Source organism: Hemiscyllium ocellatum, chromosome 5 (assembly GCF_020745735.1).
Source record: "Hemiscyllium ocellatum isolate sHemOce1 chromosome 5, sHemOce1.pat.X.cur, whole genome shotgun sequence".
NCBI lineage: Eukaryota > Metazoa > Chordata > Chondrichthyes > Orectolobiformes > Hemiscylliidae > Hemiscyllium > Hemiscyllium ocellatum.
Window position 1 is genome coordinate 55,906,653 of NC_083405.1, and position 26,271 is coordinate 55,932,923.

Below are 26,271 nucleotides of genomic sequence, written 5' to 3' on the forward strand. Positions count from 1 at the left end.
GAGCTCATGCCCGAAACGTTGATTCCCCTGCTCCTTGGATGCTGACTGACCTGCTGCGCTTTTCCAGCAACACATTTTCAGCTCTGATCTCCAGCACCTGCAGTCTTCACTTTCTCCTAGGAGATATATCCTAGGTTACTACAGGAAGTGAGAGAAGAGATTGCTGCACCTTTGGCGATGATCTTTGCATCTTCACTGTCCACTGGAGTAGTGACAGATGATTGGAGAGTGGCAAATGTTATTCCCTTGTTCAAGAAAGGGAATTGGGATAATCCTGGGAATTATATACCAGTCAGTCCAACGTAAGTGGTAGGCAAAGTTTTGGAAATGATTCTGAGATACAGGATTTATGATTGTATGAAAAACCATATTTGATTAGAGATAGTCAACATGGCTTTATGAGGGGCAGGTCATGCCTCATAAGCCTTATTGAATTCTTTGAGAATGTGACAAAACACATTGATGAAGGTAGAGTGGTGGATGTGGTGTACATGGATTTTAGCAAAGCATTTGACAAGGTTCCCCATGGTAGGCTCATTCAGAAAGTAAGGAGACTTGGGGTACAAGGAAACCTGTTTGTCTGGATACAGAATTGGCTGTTCCATAGAAGTCAGAGAATGTGGTAGAAGGAAAGTATTCAGCCTGGAGCTCAGTGACCAGTGGTCTTCTGAAAGCATCTGTCTGGGACCTCTGTCCATTATGATTTTTGTAAATGACTTGGATGAGGAAGTGGAAGGATGGGTTAGTAAGTTTGTTGATGACACAAAGCTTGGTGGAGTTGTGGATAATGTGGATGGCTGCTGTAGGTTGCAACGAGACATTGACAGGATGCAGAACTGGGCTGATAAGTGGCAGATGGAATTCAACCTGGAAAAGTGTGAAGTGATTCACTTTGGAAGATGGAATTTGAATGCAGAATACATATTTAGAGGCAGGATTCTTGGCAGTGTGGAGGAACATAGGGATCTTGGGGTCAATGTCCACAGATCCCTCAAAGTTGCCACCCAAGTTGAAAGGGCTGTTATGAAGGCATATGGTGTGTTGGCTTTCATTAACAGGGGGATTGAGTTGAAGAGCCATGAAATAATGCTGCAGTTCTATAAAGTCCTAGTTAGACCACACTTGGAACATTGTGTTCTCTTATGGCCTCCTCCTTATAGCAAAAATGTGGATGCCTTAGAGAAGGTGCAGAGAAGATTTGTCAAGCTGCTGCCTGGACTGGAGAGCATGTCTTATGAAGAAAGGTTGAGGGAGCTGGGGCTTTACTCTTTGGAATAAAGCAGGATGAAAGGTGACTTGTTAGAGGTGGATAACATATTGAGACACATAGATAGAGTGGATAGCCAGATACTTATTCCCATGGTGGAAATGGTTATCACGAGGGGCATAATTTTAAGGTAGTTGGAGAAAGGTTTAGGGGAGATGTCAGAGGCATGTTCTTTACTCAGACAGTAATGAGTGGTGAGTGCGTTTTATTTAAAACTTCAAGTCCACAAGATTGTCTCCTTAGGTTTATCTAACTCAATTCCATCATGTGAATTCTGTAGTAATAGTTGGTTGTTTGAATAGTTAACTTTCTTGATAAGCATTGTTTATTGAAGAGGCCCATTGATTCAGTGTAACTTGTCAAGGTCACATTTACACAAATGTCTCTGTTAGCTTCACAATGTATTTATTCTTCTTGATAGCACAGTCTGATTTCGCTACTTTACAATTACTGAGCAGGTTTTATTCTTAAATCAAGCTTCTCCCATCAACACTTTTTAACTCAGGGTTGAATGACCAGTTTGAAAATCTTGCTAAGAAGGGTTTATCTTCCTTACTTCAAACGTTTTTCTCCAAAGGTGGCTCAATAGAGTGAACCCTTCTCATGTTGGAACTTGACAGGATTAGCAGAAAATGATCAATATGGAGTACAAGCAATGAAACCTGGCAGCCTCCTCAGGGCTCTAGGTGGGGAAAGGATTTCTGTAATGGGCACTCCATGGTCACAGAGAGAATGTTGGTGGCAATTCCCACCCTTGTCAGAAGTTAAATTCATCCTGTGAACTGCCAGCTATTGAAACACCATATTCCTGAAGTTGCTGGCTCAGCACTGGCCATGGCTAACACTATCACTGCTGAACTGTTAGCCAGAAACTCTTGGAAGTGGATCACTGTATTCATCAAATGGCAGCCCCAACTGTAGTCACTTAATTATCACTGGATCTTCCAGTAAAATTTAGCCCATGGTTTTGGTTCTGTCTCTTCTCAGCACATGGCTGTGAATTAATAACAGAATCGATGGTCTTGTGTCCCGTTCTCAGTCTTTCTTTTGAAAATCTGGATGAAAAGGAGGAAGGTCCAATGAATAATGCAGTGTGAAAACATTGTTACAACCACCAGGATATCAAACACAAAACTGCATGTTCGTCACGCATCAGCAAGTTAAGATCTTTCTGTTCCTTACTATTCCAAGGTCTTTGGTGACACAGACAAGACTATGTATAATCAGTCCATGGTTTCATTGGCACTGGAAAAGTTTGTCAGCTATTGATGCAGCTGTGTGCAGCCCATTAACCATTTGGAGATGTCATTCACAGGAAAATCTCATGACCAGAGACATAATATTTATGGCTACATTAATTTCGATAGCCAAAGGCAAAGATACGCAATACCAGATATTACAGTACGTGAAAGAATTCTATCGTGCTCTCCTTACTAAGGGGTATGATGACACCATCGGTATAATGTATTCAGTCTGAAGGGAACAAGTGCATAATTTTGAAATGGCTTTATGTTAGCTTTATTATAATTTTAAACTTAAACCCTGGAAGTGAATAAGCTTCGAGTAAGTTAAAATTGAGTTCTAATTGTTGTTAGTATGTGTTGTGGACAAGAGGGAGAGGTGAATTTAACTATTTTTGCTATTCTCATTTCCTGCCTGCTAAAGAGGCAGTTTTAAATTTGTCTAAAATGTTTTTTTTCTCTTTCATAACAGGCTGTGGTGTGGTCTCCCAAACACTCTTAAGTTTAAAAATCTTCCAACACCAGGTTATAGTCCAACAGGTTTATTTGGAAGTACTAGCTTTCAAGGCGCTCTGAAAGCCAGTGCTTCCAAATAAACCTGTTGAAATATAAACTGGTGTTGTGTGATTTTTTAACTTTGTACACCCCCAGTCCAACACCAGCACCTCCAAATCACTTTTTTAAATGATTCACAATTAGTTCTCTAGGGTTATAACAAAAGGATGGTTTATTCAAACATTCAACAACACGTACACACATAGACAAGGAAGAAAGTAGAAAAAAGAAAAAGTTACAATTATGAATTACTTAAAGATCAAAGTTATTGCCATTAGTTCAGAAAAAGTAGAGTACAATAAATCAATACCCAGTGCTGCTTTGTAGCTTGCTGGTCCACTATAATTAATTTTTTGTGAAAGCTTGGGTACAAGTTGAAAGTGCAGCAATAAAATCATTGTACAGTGTGAAATTAGTTCAATTTTCAGGTGAAATTCAGGATTCTTTCTGGGAAAGAAAACAAACTAAGGACAAACCTCAAAACTGTAAATTTAAAACCACCAGTTTCAGTTACATGAGTAGTGCTCCTGATTAAGTCACTTGCATTAACAAGATGATTTTTGATGCATGTTAGCCAAGTGTACTTTAGGAGATAATAATTGCCATCTCATGCAGAATGTATTTCAGTGCTTTCCTTTGTTTGAGATGCACAGTGTAGATATCTGTGATTTCTTTATGTTAGCTTGACTGGAGTTTCTATGCAGTGCAAACAGCATGCATTCCAGGAGGAAGACATACGATCAGATCTTTCCAGAAATTGTGGTCAACTGACATCATATTATTGAGGTAAAAACAATGACTGCAGATGCTGGAAACCAGATTCTGGATTAGTGGTGCTGGAAGAGCACAGCAGTTCAGACAGCATCCAAAGTGCAGTGAAATCGACATTTCGGGCAAATTGTGTGGTCAGTCCAGCAAAGTGTTCAGTTTTAAAACAAAAAGCAAGAGAATATTAAGGAAAAGCAATTTATGATTTATCTTTATACCTTCCAGATGGAACAAAACGTCTTTAAAAACTTATAATTTAAGGTTATGACTCGACAGATTGATGATTTAATTATCCTAACTGATTCATTAAAAGAATAGTGTGGTTTGCCACTCCAGTAGGAGGGAGAATAATGGGGTGACCGTCATGTGTTAATTGTGCTAGAAGCCAAAAATCAGATTCTTGTTGATGAAATAAACTCTTCTTCTTTAGCTGCTGAGGAGCCCATATGTTAGCAGCTCACTATTTACACAAGTCACTGGAAATAAGATGGAACTTCTCTCAGTGACTCCATCTAGTAACATCAACAGGACAACATGAGTAAACCTAGGTGTGAAGTGGTGTCCAATGACTTTAATGGCGTTAGAACATCTGACCAGCAATCTGAATTAAAGACCATCTGTCATTCCTCGGTCTACTAGTCCAGCTGATCAAGAAGATGTGGCACTCTTAAATAACCTGCTTCACTGTCCTTTACAACCATCAATTTTGATGTTATTCATAAACTTACTCATTATGCCTCCTACATTCTCATCCAAATTGTTTATGTAAATGATAAACAATAGTGGATTCAGCACCAAGCCTTACAGTATACTGCTGGTCACAGGCCTCCAGTCTGAACAAGTCTCTACCACCATCCTCTGTCCCCTACCATCAAGATAATTTTGGACCCAAGTGCCTAGCTCTCCCTGGATCCCATGTGATGTAATTTTAACAACCAGTCTATTGTGTGCTACCTTGTCAATGGCCTTGCTAAAGTCTATGTAGACAATGGCTGCCACTCTTCCCTCAGCTACCTTTACAGTCGCCTCTTCAAAAAACTTTATCAAATTTGTGAGACACAATTTCCCAAGCACAAAAGCTGACTATCTCAATCAGTTATTGCTTTTCCAAAGGCATATAGTTCCTATCTCTCAAAATCCCCTCCATCCCTCCGCTGACATTAGGTTCAGTCTATAGTTTTTCCTTATGGTCTTCCTTAAATATTGACACTATATTAACCACCCTCCAGTATTCCAGCACATCACTCATTTATGATACAAATGTTTCTGGTAGTCCACACTGCAGAATGAGGAAGATGGGCATTGCAGCAAATGATCAGACGGTTGAATGCAAGTGGGGGTTGAATTGTGGTGTAGAAACATAGAAACTAGGGGCAGGAGTAGGCCATTTGGCCCTTTGAGCATGCATCAACATTCAATATGATCCTAGCTGATCATGCAATTTCAGTATCGCAATCACTATCCCAACAACCCCTGATTCCTTTAGCCACAAGGGCTACTTCCAGCTCCCTCGTGAATACATCTTATCAAATGGCCCCAACAGCTTCCTGTGGGAAGGAATTCCACAGGTTCACAACTCTCTGAGTGAAGAAAGTCTTCCTCGTCTCAGTCCTGTATGGCGTACCCTTTATTCTTACGCTGTGATCCCTAGTTCTGGACTTACCCCAATATGGGGAACATTCTTCGCACTAACCAATGTTTGTGAGGATTTCAAGTATTGCTGCTAACATTTCCACAGCACGTATATATACATTGCTCTTCAGAATCGTATTATCAGCAAATTCGGATGGTAGGTCCCACCCAGAGCAGCCAGTAGATTTCATTGGTTTACCCTGACTGTGTTCAGCGGGAGTTCCGTGTTCCCTGCTTTGTGCATTGAGACCTGACTTTGCAATGGGGAAGTTACTAATTCTTGCTGTTTTCGCGGTTCTGCTCTCGGTGGTCGCGTACACACTTTTAGACTTTTGGTAAGTTTTAAAAAACCTTTCAGAGGCCGGCGAAAGTGAGCGGATGGGAAATAAATGGGATTTTGACTGTTTTGTTCCTGGCTTATCAAGTTCTGGCTCTGTCTCAAGATAGAGACAAAGCTCCGTTTGCAGCTGGCGGAGGGAGCCAGGGATATTCAAATAGGAGCGAAATATTTCACAAATAAAAACTTACTCTGAGAATTGTCCTTTGAAACGTGCAGGAACGGATGGCACTGGCTCGGATGTTAATTGTGGCTGTTTGCGAAGTCTCAGCGTTAGTGAGGGAGGGAGAGGTGAGTCACTGCGCCGTACACCCCCCCCCAGCAGTGCCTCAGACTCTGAAATGGGGATGTTAGTAGGACATACTTAGGCTGAAAAAACAGTTGATTGTAATGGTGCAGAGTGGGAATACCGAGGAGGCAATGGCTGGGAAGTAGTTTAAAGTGCGTGTAGTGTTTTAAAATCCGATCCAGGCTTGGGAGAAGCAGACCTGATTGCGTCATTTCCCAAAATTATGCTTTTGTTTTGCTTCTGTTCGCAGTCTGTTAATAAGGAATTCACACAACACCAGCTTATCGTCCGGCAGGTTTAATAGGAAGCACTAACTTGCTCCTTAATGGGTTGGCTGTGGAGCAGTGCTCCGAAAGCTAGTGCTTCCAATTAAACCTGTTGGACTATAACCTGTTGTTAAGTGATTTTTAACTTTGTACACCCCAGTCCAACACTGGCATCTCCAAAACAGTTTTGTGAGTGCTGCTCCTTCATCAGGTAGTTGTGAAGCAGGATCATAAAACACAGACTTTATAGCAAAAGATCACAATCATGCAACTGAAATGATATATTGAACAAAGCCAGATTGCTGTTAAGTCTTTCATCTTTTAGAATGGGTTGCATGTTTTGATTAATTAATATGTAAATCTTTCAAGTCACATTCTCGAGATAACTTCAAGTTTTATGAAAAAAAAGGGACATCTGAGTTCAGACAATGCGTTAAAGTTTAGAGTCTATCTGTATCCTAAACTTGAGCCAAACGGTACTATTTTCAAAGTAGCAATTTATAAAATATTACATGGATTGACTGCCTGCAGGTTTTTGAACAGATTAGAATCTATGTTCGGTAGCTCAGTGGTTAGCGCTGTTCACTCTCAGTGCCAGGGACCCGGGTTCAATTCCCATGCAGCTGACTGTCTGTGAGGAGTTTGCACATTCTCCAGGAGCTCCGGTTTCCTCCCACAATCCAAAGATGTGCAGGTTAGGGTGAATTGCCCACAGTGCTCAGGGATATGTAAGTTAGGTGCTTTAGTCTGGGGTAAACGTAGAGTAGTAAGGAAACAGGTCTGGATGGGTTACTCTTTGGAGGGTCAGTGTGGACTTGTTATTCCGAAGGGCCTGTTTCCACACTGTTTCACCCCGTCTGTGTATGTGCATGCAAGGAGGAGAGAGAGAGAGAGTGTGTGTATAGGAGAATATGTGAGACTGTGTTTACATGTGTGCGTGAGTGTGACAGAGAGTCCAACACGATAGGAAATTTAGCAATGGTGATTATATAGAAAGTTGTGGGGAGATGGTTTTTGCTCTTGTTGATGATGGTAATTGCATGGTGATCTTCATGTTATTTGCCACATGTTAGTCCAAGCCTGGATATTGTCCAGGTCTTGCTGAATCCGGACAGACTGCTTGAAGTCCTGAGCAGTGGTAAGTGGTGCAGAACATCAGAAGCTTATGGGGCTCTGAAGACAGTTGAGCATGCCACTTCAGAGAGGAGTCACTGGGAACTGAAATGGAGGTATTAATCCCTTCAGGGAGAATAGTTGTGACTGGAAAGCATTGCTAAAATTGTCACAATAACTGCATTAATACTTAGTTCAAAATAGTTTTTAACCCCTTCATAGAATATGATGTCACCAACAAGGCTACCATTCGTTACCCCATTGTTATCTGCTTTAAGATGGTAATGATGAATCACTTTTTTGAATTGTTATAGCCCACAAAGTGGAGATACAGCCACCGGGCTGTTAGGATGGAGTCCTATATTTTGACCCAATCACAATGAAGAAATGATGATATAGCCCCTTGTCAGGATGGTAAGTGTGTTAGAGGAGAACTTGCAGATTGTGGAGTTTCTATGGATCTGTGCTCTTGCCCTTATGGGTGTGGTGCAGGTTTGGAAGAACTTGTTAAAGGAGACTCAGTGTTTCTCATGGAAGGTATCTACTACTATCACTCTGATAGAGGGAGAGAATGTTTAAGATATTTCCAGATGGGATTTAGAATAGGTGATCGGCTTTGTCTTGCATCTTGTAGAACTCCTTAAGTTTTGTTGGAGCAACACCTTGTTAAAAATATTCCCTGTCTGATGTGTATGTAGCTTGTCACTGAGTAGCCCACACCTTAAAGTTGCCCAGTTCTTGGTATATGCAGGCACAAGTTGTTTCAGTTTGATGGTAGTTTCTAGCAATTGATTTAAATCTCCTAGCCAGGACCATTGCTCACTTGTGTGAAATCAATGGTGAGCCATCAGATCTTCTGAAGAGCTTATGCTGGAAATCTCAACTCTCCTGTTCCTCGGATGCTGTCTGACCAGCATTGATTTACCAGCGCCACACATTTTGACTCTGATCTCTAGCATCTTCAGTCCTCATTTTCTCTTAGCATTATTACTGTTCTTGGGGTTTGAGGTGCAGCCAAAGTCTGGCCTCTGTGATGGTGTGGACCTCTGGAGATCAAGGTGCATCATGCAGGTGCCACTTCTGGCTGAAACTGAATGAAAGAAACAAGTCTGAAATATTAACACTGATGTTTTGGTCTTCCCAGCCATTTAGGATGGCGATATTTCTGGAGTCAAGTCAACCAATTTGATTAACTGTCTAGCACCATTCAAAACTAGATGTGGTAGCACTATTTAACTTGATCTGATCCAGTAAAAGCAAAGTACTGTGGATGCTGGAAATTTAAAATAACAAAAGTGTATTTGAAGAAACTCCCATCTGGCAACATCTGTGGAGAGAGAAGGAGAGTTGATCTGATCTATTGGTTTTAGGATTCCTTAGCTTGGTCTATCACTACTGCTTCTGGTGTTTGGATGCATGTCGTTGTTTTATTTGTTTTTTCACCCGATTGGCACCTTATTTTTAGTTATGTCTGGTGCACTTGGCATCCTTTCCTATCGTCCTCATTGAACTAGGGTTGGTGTCCTATATTGATGGTCAAGGGCTTGGTTGGAATGTTTGGTAATTACTGAAGTAATGGTTCACAAATTGTGGTTTAATGCAATTTTGATGATGCTGCCCCATGGTTCCTAATTAAGCTGAAGAAATATATACAACAACTTGAATATTCTGCATAGTAATATACATGAAATTTATTGGAATGTGGGAGGTTGGGCAATTTTGTGGAGAGAAAAGGGATTAACATTTGAGTGTGGAATTGTTTTTAAAAAAAATTAAGTTCCGAAATAGCATTGGATGTTTAAACAAAATATGGCGAGCAGGTATAGTGAAGCAGTTTTGGAGTCGTAGGAAGCTAAATGTTTTTAAAACCAGGTGCTGTATTAAAACTAGGAGACATTAATGATCTGAGTAATTATCCTGTTTGAATAAATGAATATCAAAATAGCTAGTGTCATTTAAAGGACAAGCACTAACATTGAATATCTTAATCTCCGCTGGATCCACCTGACCTGTATTGATGGTACTTATTTCTGTCCTAATATTATTCATGTGTGGTGAATTCATAAACTTTAGGACTTTGCACAAATTTAATACCTTCCGCTTGTAAATGTAGTAACATTTTTATGCCTGCTATCTGTTGAAGTAATGGTATGATGTAGTGACTATAACTGATGTTCAAGATAATATACTGAAATTACCCATGCTGTCACATGCACTGTTTTACATGCCAGCTGGATTAAAAGGCATTCTACTGGGAAAAGGCATATCAATGGAAACTGGTTTATTTGATCCAAACTTTAGACTTTGAAATAGTCATTGAACTTTGAAGTAGCTGTAATGTTTGACTGTTACGCCATGTACAGAAACAAATACTTTTTTAAAAAAAACTAAACTTGAGTTTGTAGTTCACAGAATCACAGAGCCACGGAGTTATTGTATTGCAGAAAGAGGCCATTTGGCCCATCACGCTTGCACTGTTTCCATTCTCTAGTCTGGCTCTAGTCTGACTCTCTGCAATAGAACCAATCTCCCACTTTTCCCCATATCACTGCACATCATTACGATCCAAAAAAAAATCTGATGTCCTCTTGAATGTCTCAATTGAAACTTCTTCCATCCCAATTCCAGATAGTGCATTCCTGATTACTCACTGTGTGAAAATGTTTTTTCTCACTTTACCCTTGCTTCATTTGCACATGACTTTAAATTTATGCACACTCATTCTTGTTTCCTTTGAAAGCAGAAAGAGCTTTACCCTCTCTACCCCATCCAGCCTGCTCCTGATTTTTAAAACCCCAATCAGGTCGGCTGTCCAAGGAGACCAGTTCCAAATTCTTCAATCGGTCTTCATAATTGAAGTTTCTCATTTCTAGAACTAATTCGGTAAATCACTTCTGCATTCCCTCCAATGTATTCACATCTTGCCTATAATGTTGTACCCACAACTACGTGTAATATGTCAGTTGAAGTCTAACAAGTGTCTGTACAAGTGTCACATCACACTTCTCAGTGTTGAAACTCACTTGCCACCTATCTGCCCACACTACCAACTTGTTACTGTCTCTTTGAAGTTTTGCACTATCCTCACAGTTTACAATTCTTCCAAGTTTAGTGTCATCTGCAAACTTGGAAATTGCTCCCTGCACACCATGATCTAGATCATAATATATATCAGGAAAAACAGAAGTCCTAATACCAAACATAAGGTTTGGTCCACTCTGAAAATTATCCATTGACCATTAATGTCTTCTATCACTCAACCATTTTGTATTCTGCCTAAGCAGTACATTGGTGAATGGATGACACAACAAATATTAATGTTTTGAGGTAGTTACTGTAACAAACAGATTACATTCACCATTGACTGGACACTATTTTGTAAGTGACCAAACTAAAGAACTTTGTAATGTAACCAAAAATCTACTTTATCAGTAAATTAAGTACACATTTATGTTTTCCCAGAATCCATCCAAATTCATTCTTAATCTCGAGGGTTTACTTCTGGTGATTTGGTAATACAGAACTTGAGTATTGCTAAAAACAATACATTTCTTTTTGAAGTTTATTATCTTGCACTCATCAGTACAATTTTCAACAAGCAGAAATATTGTTTATTGAGCTGAAAAATGTGTTGCTGGAAAAGCACAGCAGGTCAGCATCCAAGGAACAGGAGAATCGACGTTTCAGGCATAAGCCCTTCTTCAGGAATGAGGAAGGTGTGCCAAGCAGGCTAAGATAAAAGGTAGGGAGGAGGGTCTTGGGGGAGGGGCGTTGGGAATGCGATAGGTGGAAGGAGGTTAAGGTGCGGGTGATAGGCCGGAGAGGGAGTGGGGGCGGAGAGGTTGGGAAGAAGATTGCAGGTCAAGAAGACGATGCTGAGTCCGAGGATTGGGACTGAGATAAGGTGGGGGGGGGGGGGGGCAGTGAGGAAGCTGGAGAAATCTGCATTCATCGCTTGTGGTTGGAGGGTTCCTAGGCGGAAGATGAGGCACTCTTCCTCCAGACGTTGTGTTGCCATGGTCTGGCGATGGAGGAGGCCAAGGACCTGCATGTCCTTGGCGGACTGGGAGGGGGAGTTAAAGTGTTGAGCCACGGGGTGGTTGGGTTGGTTGGTCTGGGTGTCCCAGAGGTGTTCTCTGAAACGTTCCGCAAGTAGGCGGCCTGTCTCCCCAATGTAGAGGAGGCCACATCGGGTGCAGCGGATGATGTGTGTGGAGGTGCAGGTGAATTTGTGGCAGACCTGGAAGGATCCCTTGGGGCCTTGGAGGGAAGTAAGGGGGGAGAGGTGGGTGCAAGTTTTGGATTTCTTGCAGTTGCAGGGGAAAGTGCCAAGAGTGGAGGTTGGGTTGGTGGGGGGTGTGAACATGACGAGGGAGTGTTCTTTCCGGAATGCTGATAGGGGAGGGAAATATATCCTTGGTGGTGGGGTCTGTTTGGAGGTGGCGGAAATGACGAAGGATGATACGATGTATGTGGGGGTTGGTGGGGTGGTAGGTGAGGACCAGTGGGGTTCTGTCCTGGTGGCGATTTGGAGGGGCGGGGTTCAAGGGCGGAGGAGCGGGAAGTGGAGGAGATGCGGTGGAGAGCATCGTCAACCATGTCTGAGGGGAAATTGTGGCCTTTGAAGAAGGAGGCCATCTGGGTTGTTCGGTATTGGAATTCGTCCTTGTGGGAGCAGATGAGGCGAAGGATTTGGGAATATGGGATGGCGTTTTTACAGGGGGCAGGGTGGGAGGAGGTGTAATCTAGGTAGCTGTGAGAGTCGACTGTGAGACAGGCCGCCTACTTGCGGAACGTTTCAGAGAACATCTCTGGGACACCCGCACCAACCAACCCGACTGCCCCGAGGCTGAACACGTTAACTCCCCCTCCCACTCCACCAATGACACGCAGGTCCTTGGCCTCCTCCATTGCCAGACCATGGCAACACGACGGTTGGAGGAAGAGCACCTCACCTTCCGCCTAGGAACCCTCCAACCACAAGGGATGTACTCAGATTTCTCCAGTTTCCTCATTTCCCTTCCCCTCCACTTTATCTCAGTCCCAACCCTCGGACTCAGCACCGCCTTCTTGACCTGCAATCTTCTTCCCGACCTCTCTGCCCCCGCCCCCACCCCCATCCCCTCTCCAGCCTATAACCCTCATCTTAACCTCCTTCCACCTATCGCGTTCCCAACGCCCCTCCCCCAAGTCCCTCCTCCCTACCTTTTATCTTAGCCTGCTTGGCACACCCTCCCCATTCCTGAAGAAGGGCTCATGCCTGAAAGATCGATTCTCCTGTTCCTTGGATGCTGCCTGACCTGCTGCGTTTTTCCAGCAACACATTTTTCAGCTCTGATCTCCAGCATCTGCAGTCCTCACTTTCTCGATGTTATTTGTTGACACAAGACAAAAGGTTTGACAGAATGTGACTTTTTTTCAGCATTATTCACAAACCAATGGAAAAGCTAAGAGTGCAGGCAACAGCCAATGTGCAGGAGAGTCGCTGTTTTAAGCATCAGCTGTTCTTCAGGAATGTAGGGTGGCCCAAAAGGGCTGAGAGATAAATGGGAGGGGGTGGGACTGAAGGGAAGGTAGCTGGGAATGTGATAGATGAAGGTGGGGGTAAAGGTGATAGGTCAGAGAGGAGAGTGGCCGAACACTTCAACTCTCCCTCCCACTCTGCCAAGGACATGGATGTCTTAGGCCTTCTCCACCTCCAAATCCTAGCCACCTGACGCCTGAAGAATGCCTCATCTTCTGCCTTGGGACTCTCCAACCATGTGGGATCGACGCGGATTCCTCATTTCCCCTCACCCCACCTAATCCCAGGTCCAACGTTTCAAATCAGCACCAACCTCTTGAACTGTCCTCCTTTTTCAGTATTCCTTCCCATCTATCTGCTCCACCCTCCTCTCTGACGTATCACCTTCACCCCCACCTTCATTTACCTATTACATTCGCAGCTACCTCCCTCCCACTTTTGTCTCAGCCCTCTTGGGCCACCCCCTCATTCCTGATGACAAGTTTATGCAAAAAAAGTTGATTCTTCTGCTTCTCGGATGAGACTTACCTGCTGCGCTTTTCCAGCACCACACTCTTTGACTTTGATCTCTGGCATCTGCAGTCCTCACTTTCTCATAATGGAAAAGCTAAACCAACATTGATATAAAATGAGAGGAATTACTGATTGGTTAGAGGCGTTGGAGCCAGGGAGTGTACAGTGGTTAGGTGATGACTGAGAGTCAGCTGCTCACCTATGTTAAATTTTAAACAAGACAGGTTGACTCTGATTTAAAGCATTTCCCTGAGAAATGAACCCATGTTCTTTTGGTAATCTTCCTTTCTCAGTGTTTTATCAAATTTAATCACAATAATCAGGAGAGTTTGGTATAGGTAATGATTTGTTTACTCATGTATACATCAGGAGAGTTAGTTTTCAACATTCTGGAGTTCTGAAGAGGGGTCACTGGGCCTGAAACATTACCTCTGATTTCTTGCCACTGATGTTGCTAGACTTGCTAAGCCTTTCCTGCAATTTCTGTTTTTGTTTTAGTTTTCAACAATCTAAGGCTGAACTCTGGCAAAAATCCACAAGTTCTTGTTTCTATACACCTTACATCAATTTCTAATCTGATCAATTTACAACCTAATTTTAATACTTAATTTCTACAGTACATATCTCAAGTAGTATTTGTTTCCACCTTTTATCTTGCTGACTGTGCAGTCTGGACTGTGTGTGTTTCCATCCCTCACTCTCTGGCTTGGCTTTTTGCCAGTTAGTTTGATTTATTTCACTACACGTACTTCTCACTGATTCTGTATTTAACCTTTCCAGCTCCTCCAATAATTTGGCCATTGGTCTGGCTCAAGATAACCTACTTCATTGTATATCTCTCTTTCTGCTTATGGTCTGCTGTTCATAGATACTGGCTAAGTATTGAGATTAGGGCTGTAAAGGTATTTAGTTTTATCATTGGTTCAGGTTGGCCGTGACTCATGTGTTTTGGTCCTGCATTCTCCAAATATACCTCTCCTCACCATCTCTCTTATGTCCTTCTGCTGCAGTAGATAAATATAGAGCCAGTACCTACTGCACAATAAAGAAAAAAAAATGGGAGATGATTCTAATTCATCTTAAACAACAAATACCTTTATTCTAAATGTTCTACCACTAAATAATGGGATCTGTTTGTTCAATATCATCAATCAATGCCTCAATTAGTTGCTACAACAAGTTGTATAATCTATATACTCACTGGGTCTCATCTCTAAAAGCTGTAAGGTGTTCAGGTAATAGTGTGATTACTTAAACAAACTGGCTCAGATACTACATAAGATTTTTCTTAATGTCTTCCTGTGCCTGTATGTTCATGATTTCTCCCCTGTGGATTTCCATCTGTTCTGCCTTTTCCACCCTAGACTCTAACTTTAGGGTATAAACACACTGCATAGCCGGTTTTAGGACAGGATCAATCATTCCCACATTGAACATGTTTTTGTGACACACGAACTCCACATCTCTCTGTACACAGATGCACAGCGTAAATTAGTTTTTGACAACCAATCTGACTCATTGTGCCATTGGCTATTGCATTAAACCTGCAGCTTTGCTTCTTCTTTCTCTTTATATCTGATGTAGATATATTACCAAAGAGGTATCTAAACTGCATCTATTTAAAGTGGTTTCTTGCTCTATTACCTTCTCTCTCTACAACATTTGGTGGTAAGAGATCTTAGATGCTTCTTCCCACCTCCCATTACCTCAATATTGTCTCCTTTAGGTAATTCCTGATGAAGGGCTTTTTCCTGCTCCTTAGATGCTGCCTGATCTGCTGTGCTTTTCCAGCACCACTCTAATCTAGACTCCTTTATGTAATATCTAATGGGTAATGTCGTCATACTACCATAATTAGGATTGCCATAACAATGATGATTAAAATTATTAATTGTAACACACTTCACTTAGACACATGCTAAACCCCTGAGCTAGCAGCTAGTCAAGTTATGCTGTCTGTGCCATGACAAGTTAAACAAGTGTGCATTTGTCAGCCACATATTTGTCTTCAGTTTTCCCACGTCTGCCTGAGTATCTGTGAACCAAAAATGTTGCAGACATCATTCCTGCCTGCACCATTTGAAATACTTTTGGACACATTAATCAATCAGTCTGCTTCATGCATGAATCCCTAGAGCAATGGCCATGCTTTAAATTCCTAATGTCGGGTCATGACCTGCACTGAGTTGTCTGTCCGGGATCATTTTTCAGACTTTTCTTAGATTGAGAACTCAAACTCTGAACCTGTTGGTCTGCTGTCACTAAATCCATCTAATTTGTGGCTGAGACCCCTGTGTAAAATGATGTAATGGTGGAGGGCTTGTTTTCGTGCTGGAGGCCTGTGACTAGCGGTGTTCCGATCGGTTCTGGGCCCTCTTTTGTTTGTCAAATATATAAATGGTTTGAATACAAATATAGAAGGCATGGTTAATAAGTTTGTGGTTGACATCAAAATTGGTGGCATTGTAGACCGTGAAGAAGGTTTGCTGAGATTGTAAAGGGATCTTGATCAAATGGGTCAATGGGCTGAAAATTGCAGATGGTGTTCAATCTGGATAAATGCGAGATATTGCATTTTAGTACAACAAACAAGAGTAAGGCTTACATGATTAATGTTAGGGTGTTGGATGTTGTTTTAGGACAGAGGGACTAAAGGGTTCATGTTTGCATCACATGGTGGTTAAAAAGCACGCTTGCCTTAATTGCTCTATCCTTTGAGTATTGGAATTGGGAAGCCATATTGAGGTTGTTCAAGACATTGGTGAGGTCTCTTTGGGAATATTGTCCCCAGTTCTGGTTGCCCAGTTACAGGAAGGCTATTATTACCATAGAGATGGTTCAGAAAGGATTGACTCAGATAATGCCAGTCATGGAAGATTTAAGTTTTATAAAGAAAGGCTGGATAGCCTGGGAGTATTTTCCACTGGAATGTAGGAGGTTGAGAGGTGACCTTATAGAGTTTGCAAAATCATGAGGGGTATTGATAGGGTGAATGATAGGTGTCTTTTCCTGAGGATGGGGGATTTTAAGACTAGGAGGCATATTTTAAGGTGAGGGGGAGAGATTTTAAAAAGAACAGAGGGGCCAATATCTTACACAGAAGTTGTTTCAATACTATATTACCTTCTCTCTCTACAACATTTGTTGGTAAGATACTATACATGCTTCTTCCCACCTCCCCATTACCTCAATATTCTCTCCTTTATCTAATATCTAATAGGTAATGCTATCATGTGTGGAATGAATATCCTGAGGAAGTGATGGATGTGCACACAATTACAATGTTTAACAGACATTTAGATAAGTATGTGATTAAGACATGTTTGGTGGGATATGGGCCACGTGCAGGCAGGTGGGACTAGTTTAATTGAGATTATGTTCAGCATGGACTAGTTGGACCAAAGAGTTTGTTTCTGTGCTGTACGACTCTATGACTCTATTACCAGATTGCGTTCTGTTAGCCTTTTTGTTGATTGGGAGGTGAAAACATTGGATGCCTCTTACAGTTTGACTAACTTGTGTTATCACTGTTTGGCCAAAGATGTATACAATGCTTGGTTCTGAATGGAACAGTACAAGGGCCCGCCAGTATCAAAGATATTTGTAACAATAGACACTAACTAATGGTATACATTATTGTTTTAAACTTGATCATCCTTGACAACACAAGGCCATTTTCTGGTTCTGGGTTTAGTGCTGAACACGATTGGTTTAGTGTCTTTCCCTGACCCGATACTGTTGCAGTGGTGGGTGGGGTTATGGTTTGTTGTTCTCAAGATGCTGGTATGTGTTACTGTTTCTTGTCAGTGGCTGAAATATGAGGTCATTTTCTTTTACCTGTTTCTCAATAAATGCTCATCAACATTCCTCTTTCCCCTCCCCTCCAGCCTGCCAGCGCTCCCATAGCTGTAGGTACAGTAGATAAAAAGCAGTGGCCTTTGGGAAAATGATCTCCAGTCATCACTATCTGGTCATGATTCATTCTATAAAACAAAAGTAGTTAGTAATGTGGTTCAGCTGTGACCAATGCTTCCCATAACCTTTTCCTCTAATATCCACACAGGTGCACATATTGCTAAGGATTGTCACTTCATCTATCCATTTTAGTACCAATCCTGCATTCTCCCTGGCATGAACTTTTACCACAACCTTAGCCTGTTCCATTCCGGCCTATACTTCAGTGATGTGTATGAACCGCTGATCCCGAACTTCCCATTTCAGTCTGTGAAGCTGCTTGTACAGCTTCCTCTCAAACTGTGAAAATGTGAACCATCATCTAAATCCATCAGCAATGGTATTCCCCATGTGGGCATCACGTCCTCTACCATTACACGTGAAACAATTGTAGCTGAATTATCTCCCATGAGGTAGGCTTCGTGAATTAGTCAATAATGAACAAACAATAGAGTTTTTTCCCAAACTAGAGGGTGGGATCCCATGCAATCTATTTGTTACTGCTGCCTTATTGCTTAAGGCTGGTGTGACATGTACATTTTGACTCATCATGGACTTGTCTTCTCAAGTTATGCTGGGCATATACCATGCATCATTGACAGTGTTATAGAGCCATAGAGATGTACAGCGTGGAAACAGATGCTTTAGTCCAACTTGTCCATGTCGACCAGCTATCTGAAGTTAATCTAGTCCCCTTTCGCCATCCCCTGGCCCATATCCCTCCAAACCCTTCCTATTAATATATCCATCCAGATGCCTTTTAAATGTTGCAATTTTACTAGCTTCCTCCACTTCGTCTGGCAGCTCATTCTAGACACGCATCACTCTGTGTGAAAAAGTTGTCCTTTATGTCCCTCTTAAATTTTTCCCCTCTCACCCTAAACCTACACCCTCTAGTTCTGGACTCCCCCACCCCAGAGAAAAGACATTGTCTATTTACCCGATCCTTCTTTATATTCCTGGCTACCACTGGCATCTACCCATCTTCAAGGAGAAAGTGAGGACTACAGGCGCTGGAGAGCCAGGGTTGAAAAGGATAGTGCTGGAAAAGGGGAGCAGGTCAGGCAGCATCCGAGGAGCAGGAGAGCTGCGTTTTGGGCATAAGGCCTTCATCAGGAATGTGGGGGGTCAGAGGGGAAGGTAGCTGGGAAGACAATTGGAGGATGCAGGTGGGTGGTAATTGTGATAGGTTGGAGGATGCAGGTGGAGCACATAGGTGGGAAGGAAAATGGAAAGATAGGACAGGTCAGGAGAGTGGTGCTAAGTTGGAGGATGAGATCTGGGATGAGGAGGGAGGAGGTCAGAGTTCAGAACAACTGAAGTTGACGTTGATGCTGTGTGATTGAAGGATCCCGAGGTGGAAAATGAGGCATTCTTCCTGCAGTTGGTGGGTGGCTTTGGTTTGGCAGTGGAGATAGCCCAGGACTTGACTGTGTTTGGGGGAGTGAGAGGGAGAGTTGGTGTCAGCCATAAGGTGGTGTGTATGTCCTAGAGATGTTCCCTAAAATGCTCTGTGAGTTGGCGTTCTGCCTCCCCTGATGTAGAGGAGACCACAAAAAAATCAATGGACACTAGTAGATGAGGTGGATGGATGAGCAGGAAAGTTTCTGCTGGCTGTGAAAAGATCCTTTGGGGTCTTGGACAGAGGTGAGGGGGGAGTGGTGGGCACAGCTTTTACATCTCGTGCAGCAGCATGGGAAGGTGCTGGGTGTGGAGGGTGGGTCGGTGGGAGGGGCGTGGACCTAATGAGGGAATGGTCTCTGTGGAATGCACGTAGGGTTGGGGAGAGAAATTTATTTCTGATGATGGCATCTGATTGTAGGTGGCGGAAATGGTGGAGTTTGATGCACTGTATCCAGAGATTAGTGGGGTGGAGGATGGGACCAGGGGAGTTCTATCCTTGTTGCTGTTGGAGGGGTGGGTTCAAGGGCAGACGTTTAGGAAGTGGAGGAAATGCGCTGGAGGGCACTGTTGATTACATGGAAGGGGAAATTGTAGTCCTTGAAATAGGAGGCCATCTGGGATGTCCTGGAGTGGAATTGCCCCTCTTGGGAGCAGATACAGTGGAGGCAGAGAAATTGGGAGTAAGGGATCACATTTTTATAGAAGACAGGTGGGAGCAGGTGTGGTCCAGGCATTTGTGGGAGTTGGTGGGTTTGAAATAGATGTCCATTTTGATTTGGTCGCTGGAGATGGAGATGGAAAGGTTCAGGCAGGGAAAGGAGGTGTCCAAGATGATCCAGGTGAACTTGTGGTCAGGGTGGAAGGTGTTGGTGAAGTTGATGAACTGTTCAAACCCCTCATGGGAGCACGAGGTGGCGCCGATACAGTCATCAATGTAGCGGAAGAAAAGGTGGGGCATGGTGCCGGCGTAACTGCTGAAGATGGGCTGTTCCATGTATCCAATGAAGAGACAGGCATAGTTGGGGCACATGCAGGTATCCATGGCTACCTCCCTGGTATGATGGAAGTGGGAAGACTCGAAGGAGTAGTTGTTGAGGATGAGGACCAATTCCACCAATTGAATAAGAGTGTTGGTGGAGAGGGGGCTGGTTGAGTCGGCGGGAGAGGAAGCAATGGGGGACTTATTGGCCTTGGTCATGGTGGATGGATGTGTATAGGGGCTGGATGTCCATGGTGAAGATGAGGTATTGGGAGCAGGAATCAAAAGTCATGGAGGAGATGGAGGGCGTAAGTGGTGTCCCAACCATATGTGGGGATTTCTTGGAGCAAGGGGGACAGGACAGACTTGTAATATGAGGAGATCCATCTATCGCCTTCCCACCTACCTTCTCTACCATCCCCCTGCCCCACCCCACCTCCCTATTTACGTCTCATTCCCCCTTTCCTCCTTCACATTTTTGATGAAGGGCTTATGCCCTAAATGTTGACTCTCCTGCTCCTTGGATGCTGCCTGACCTGCTGTGCTTTTCCAGCACCACACTTCTCGCATCTGCCCGTCTTCCCCATTACGGCTTTCCTTCCATGGTGTACATTTCGATTTTCAGAAGGTTGTGCTAAATGAAATGTGATGCTACCACTCTTTTATCATTCTGCCAGAGGTCATCAGTTTTTTACCACTCTGTTTCTCTCACTCCCCTTCTCCTCTTCTACATTCTTGTGTATATTGCACATCTTCTTCTCCAGACTGGTTGCTACAGCTGCTATCTGCTGCTCATGGTCTGTTGTGGTTTTGCCCTTAGCTGCCTCTTCTGCCCATTGGTTACCTCATTGGATAAGGTCTGTTCCCTTCTGATGTGCTTTAACCATTATCACCACCACATCTAATGGTAGTCTTGCAGCCTCCAGAGAGTATGTGCTGGAAAAGCGCAGCAGGTAGGGCAGCACTCACTTGAATATAGCTGTCCGAGGGATGTGATGGAAGATCATGCTGACTATGTGAGATACTATTATTGTTCAATGTGACAAAACACCAGGATTTTGAGGTACACATTATGGTGATTTATCCATATGCATACAGGAGAGCCAGTCTTAAACATTCTAAGGCTGAACTCTGGCAAAGAAACACATCTTACGTAGACTCATAAAGATGTACAGCATGGAAACAACCCTTCAGTCCAAATAGTCCATGCGAACTAGATATCCTAAATAAATCTAGTCTCATTTGCCAGCACTTGGCCCATATTCCTCTAAACCCTTCCTATTCATAAACCCATCCAGATGCCTTTTAAATGTTTTAATTGTACTAGCCTCTACCAATTCCTCTGGTAGCTCATTCCATACACATACCACCCTCTGTGTGAAAAGGTTGTCCCTTAGGTCCCTTTTAAATTTTTCCCCTCTCACCCAAAATTCATGCCCTCTAGTTCTGGACTCCTCACCCCAGGGAAAAGAACTTGTCTATTTATCCTATCCATGCCCCTCATGTTTTTGTAAACCTCTATAAAGGTCACCCCTCAGCCTCCGATGCTCCAGGGAAAGCAGCCCCAGCCTGTTCAGGCTCTCCTTACAGGTCAAACCCTCCAACCCTGGCAACATCCTTGTAAATCTTTTCTGAACCTTTTCAAATTTCACAACATCTTTCTGATAGGAAGGAGATCAGAATTGCTCACAATGTTCTAAAAGTGGCTTAAGCAATGTCCTCACCTCCATCCAGAGCCCCAAACAGTCCTTTCAGGTGAGACAGAGGTTCACCTGCCTCTCTTCCAATCTAGTTTACTGCATCAGGTGCTCCCAATGTGGTCTTCTGTACATCAGGGAGACCAAATGTAAACTTAGGGATGGTTCACCGAGCATCGCAGTAGGGCCCACAGGGGCCGACCGGACCTCCCAGTCCTGAGATGACTGTACTCTGCCTCCTCCATTGCTGAAACAAACCATAAGGCAACTTGGAGGAACACCATTTCACCTTCCACCTGGGCAGCTGACAACCCGGTGGACTCAACACTGAGTTCCTCAATTTAAAATAACTTCCCTTCCCATCCCCCAACTCCCACCCCGGCCCCTCCCCCTCCCCCTCCTTTCTACTGCTCCCTGTCACCAACCAGATTAATTCCTCCCACTGACCAACCTGGTTGTACCCTCTGCCTGTCTTCACCTATCTCCACTACCACCCTTCCCCTGCCACCCCCTTTATCTGCAGCTCCCCCTACACCCACCTCCAGCCCTAAAGAAGGGTTACATCCAAAACATCGCCTTCTCCACCACCTGATGCTGCCTGGCTTGCTGTGTTCTTTTAGTGTCCTGCCTGTCTATTTTAGATTCCAGCATCTGTAGCACTTTTGTTTCTAGCCAATGTCCTGTACAGCCACAACATGACCTCCCAACTCCTATACTCAATGTTCTGACCAATAAAATAAACCATACCAAGTGCCTTCTTCACCAACCTATTTTCTTGTGACTCCACTTTCAAGGAGCTAAGAACCTGCACTCCAAGGTCTCTTTGTTCACCAATACTCCCCAGGACCTTCCCATTAAGTGTATAAGTCTTGCTCTGATTTGCCTTTCCAAAATGCAGCACAACATGTACTTGATTTCAAATTGGATCAGCAATATCTTAACCAGATGTCATTTATTTGTCACAGAGTTGTTCGTATCCAGCTGAGGCCTCCACTTATCCTGTTGTGTGAGCAGTTTGGACTGTGTGCCATGTTTTAATCTCTTAATCCTTGGCCTGTCTGTTTGCCATCTACTTAGATTTATTTTGCTACAAACTCATCTGATTGTATCAGTATTTAATTCAACTCTTCCATCAGCCTGCTAATTTTAACTCCAGAACTATCCTTCACAATTGGTTACTATGGGAGATTCTGCCTCGGGCAAAAACTAAAATTAATCTTCCATTTTTCTTTAAACTCGTCATGAATCTGATCATTTCAATCTGATACGAGCTTCAAGCTTCAGTCTTGATTGGTGAAATGTGGAAACTTGCAGCTAGACTTTTTTTTTCTCTTTCTCAGACCCTGGCAGACTTCAAGTCTTCTGTCAGTAACACTCTGAAACATCTACACCAGAAATGTCTTCAATGAAGCAGGTGGAAGAAATCTATGTGACTGTTATAGAGATGGAATTTAAGGGTTTATTTTAAGACAGAGGCGGACTGTTTTCAAAAGAAGGAAGAGCATGTTAGAACATACATCTGAATGTATTTTGTATTAGAGGTGGGGTATTTGAACATTTTTTGATGAGGGAACAATCAATTAGCAAAACAAAAATACCGAGTCAGAGGATAAGACCGTGTGTTGAGCCAGAGATTAGAAATTGCTCTAAACTTTCACAGTTTTATTGTTCCAGAGCTGGAGAAGAGATTTGAAAATGAAGAAAAACATTTAAACTTGTGCTATAGATACCAGAATACATGATAACAATGAGACCATATCATTTCCTAACAGCCTAAGGGGAGGTAGGGCTGGTTGAACGAGATTTAGGATCTGACAAGTTGACATCGAAAGTGAAATGCATCTCAAATTCCAAAATGTGTTCAGGCCAAGGTGAGGTGGATGGGTGTGTTGAGAGGAGAGGAGGGTGGAGCAACACTTCAGTTGATACCTTCATAGTTGTAAAGAGTCTCTGCTGCTAAACACTGGTTCTGTGTAAAAATAAATGTGTTTGAACTTGGTGCTCAAGCAAGCCAATACAGTTTACATGCAATGCTGTAGCAAGGGCAGGTATTTTAAACCTTTTTATAAATACAGTCAACAAGCACATCTGATTCCTGAGACACTTATTTGGGAATCTTGTCATTCCATCAAATGAGGTAGATGTTCAACTTGTTCCAATGCCAGAAAATTGATATTGCAGACCAACTGTCCATTGAGGAAACAGCATGATTTTTGTGTGGGTTGAAAATCAATGTTTTACACCAGCAGTACGTTGGAAATCTACTCCAATTATGTTTTAACATGATTAGTTTAATGATTTGTTGCTTCCATTGGTTTGCAGCGATAAAATGGGTGTATTCAGGAAACTGGATCCAGTCAAGCCTGGAAAATGCAATCTAATCAAAGGAATCGGTACGTATTCAATTTTTACTGGGATTCAGTTGTAAAAAGAGAATTTATGAAAATTGAAAGGTTAAATTGCACTGCAACAAACAGGGATTATGTTGAGGTAATTAGTTAGATTTATTATAGATGGCTGATGTAGCTGCAGTTGAAAAATACAGGTTTGAAAAGATTAGTCTCCTACATCAGTCACGTATGATGGAAAAGAGGCATCCTTGGTATTTAGGACACAACTTATCAGGTGACATAGAGCTTGGCAATATAGTGACTGTGTGAAGGATAACAGTCTTTGGAAATTTGCAGATGACACAAAATGGGATGAGAGGGTGAGCTTGGAGGAGGATGCAGAAATTCTTCAGTGTGATTCAGACGAGCTGAAGACAGGAAACAGACCAATGCACGGCAAATGGGAGATTATCCACTTTGGTAGCAAAAACAGGCAGTTTATTATCTGAATCACTATAAATTGAGAGAGGGGAATGAACAATGAAACCTGGTTGTCCTCACCACCATTTGCTGAAGGTAAGCTTGCAGGGTCCGCAGGCAATCAAAAAGCAAATGGAATGCTAGCTTTAATAGCAAGAAGAGGTGAGTACAGAGGTAGGATGTCTGTCTAAACTTATACTGGAACCACACCTAGAATATTGTGTGCAGTTTCGGTCTCTTTACATGAGGAAGGAGGCTCTTGCTGTAGAGGGAGAGCAGTGAGGTTTACCAGACTGATTCCAGGGTTGGCAGGATGGATGTGTGAAGAGAAGTTGAATTATTTAGGATTATATTCACTGGGGCTCAGAGGAATGAGAGTGGATCTCATAGAAACCTACAAAATTCTAACAAAGCTAGATGGGGAATATGTAGGAAGGATGTTCTTGATGGCCGGAGAGTTCAGGACCAGGGGTCAGCATCTAAGGATACAGAGTAAACTGTTTAAGACTGAACTGAGGAGAAATTTCTTCACCCAGAGAGTGGTCAGCCTGTGGAATTTGCTTTCACAGGAAGTAGTTAAGTCCAAAGCATTGTATGGTTCGAAGAAGGAGTTGGATGCAGTACTTGTGACTAAAGAGGTATGGGGGGGGGGAGGGGGAATGAAAAGAGGGAGCAGGCAATTAAATTGAATGATCAGCCATGATCAAACTAAATGGTGGAGCAGGATGGATGGACTGAATGGCCTACTCCTGCTTGTATTTTCTATGTTTCTCCATCTGCAGGTGGGAAAAGACTGGTAAAATAGACAGACACATGGCAAGCAGACTTTTAACAATTAGAGTGTTGCATTTCAGAGGGAACATCTAAACTAAAGATGTATTTGAATACATCGTTAAAAGTGATGACAAATCTAGGAGGTTGGAAAGCTGATATTGACACTAATATTAAAGTAACAGTATGGGTCTGAAGAGTTTGTTCAGTGACTATTAAATACTTTGCTGTTCCAGAATATGGTTCTGAAGACATCAGCATTCTCCCTGGAGGCCTGGCCCTTGTTAGTTCAGTAAGTCTGTATTTGATACTCATTAGCAGCATGCTTATATTTCCTAAGTTTCATAGGGCAAAGATGAACAGTCAAGATGCACAAGTCCACTGATACGATATAGATTTTAATTTCGATGCAATACCAACTGGACCTTCAGCTTCCTGGCCCATGAACTGCAATCAGTGAAAAGAAACAACTGCACCTCCTCCACAATAACATGCAACACTGGAGCTCCCCCAAGGATGTGTCCTCAGCCCCTACTGTCCTCCCTGTATACCCACGATTATGCCGCTATTTAAATTCCAAACAAATTCCATGTACAACTTCACTACTGATGCCATTGCAGTAAAACGGATATTAAGCAAGGATGAGTCTGAAGACAGAAAGGAGATGGAGGGCTTGGTGTTGTGGTGTAATGATGACAACCTCTCTCTCAATGTCATCAAAACTAAAGAATTGATTGTTGACTTAAGGAAGAAGGAGGAGGACATACTCCTGTCTACTTCAGTGGAGCTGAGGTGCAGAAGGTTAAGTTGCTAAGAGTGGCGATAACTAACAATCTATACTGGATTTCCCACATAGATGCGATGGTCAAGAAGGCACAACAACACCTCTTCTTCCTCAGGTGTCTCAGGAAATTTGACATGTCTATAAGGTCCCTAACCTACTTTTATAGATGCACCAAAGAAAGCATTCTATCCATGTGCATAACAGCCAAGTACAGCAATTGTTCTGCCCAGGACCGTAAGAAAGTACAGAAAGTTGCGTGCACAGCCCAGACCATCATGGAAGACAGCCTGTCATCCATTTACACCTCTCGTTGGTGCAGGAAGGCTGCCAACATCATCAAGACCCCTCACACCCTCGTAATGCTCTC

The 26,271-nt window shown here is 42.8% G+C and overlaps 2 protein-coding genes across 2 annotated transcripts in view; one reads left to right on the top strand and one right to left on the bottom strand.

Moving 5' to 3' along the window:
* Positions 1–2,198: 2,198 nt before the first annotated feature.
* ppp1r9a (protein phosphatase 1, regulatory subunit 9A) overlaps positions 2,199–26,271 on the bottom strand; it is a 425,367-nt gene continuing 401,294 nt past the window's right edge. The window contains exon 18 of the mRNA XM_060824768.1: positions 2,199–2,322. Within this exon, the coding sequence (XP_060680751.1) occupies positions 2,269–2,322 (54 nt within the window). The 3' untranslated portion in view covers positions 2,199–2,268. The remainder of the gene's footprint in view (positions 2,323–26,271) is intronic.
* The window catches only part of LOC132815699 (serum paraoxonase/arylesterase 2-like), a 66,764-nt gene continuing 46,188 nt past the window's right edge, over positions 5,696–26,271 (top strand). The window contains exons 1-3 of the mRNA XM_060824773.1: positions 5,696–5,798; positions 23,862–23,932; positions 25,357–25,412. Of these exons, the coding sequence (XP_060680756.1) occupies positions 5,725–5,798; positions 23,862–23,932; positions 25,357–25,412 (201 nt within the window). The 5' untranslated portion in view covers positions 5,696–5,724. The remainder of the gene's footprint in view (positions 5,799–23,861; positions 23,933–25,356; positions 25,413–26,271) is intronic.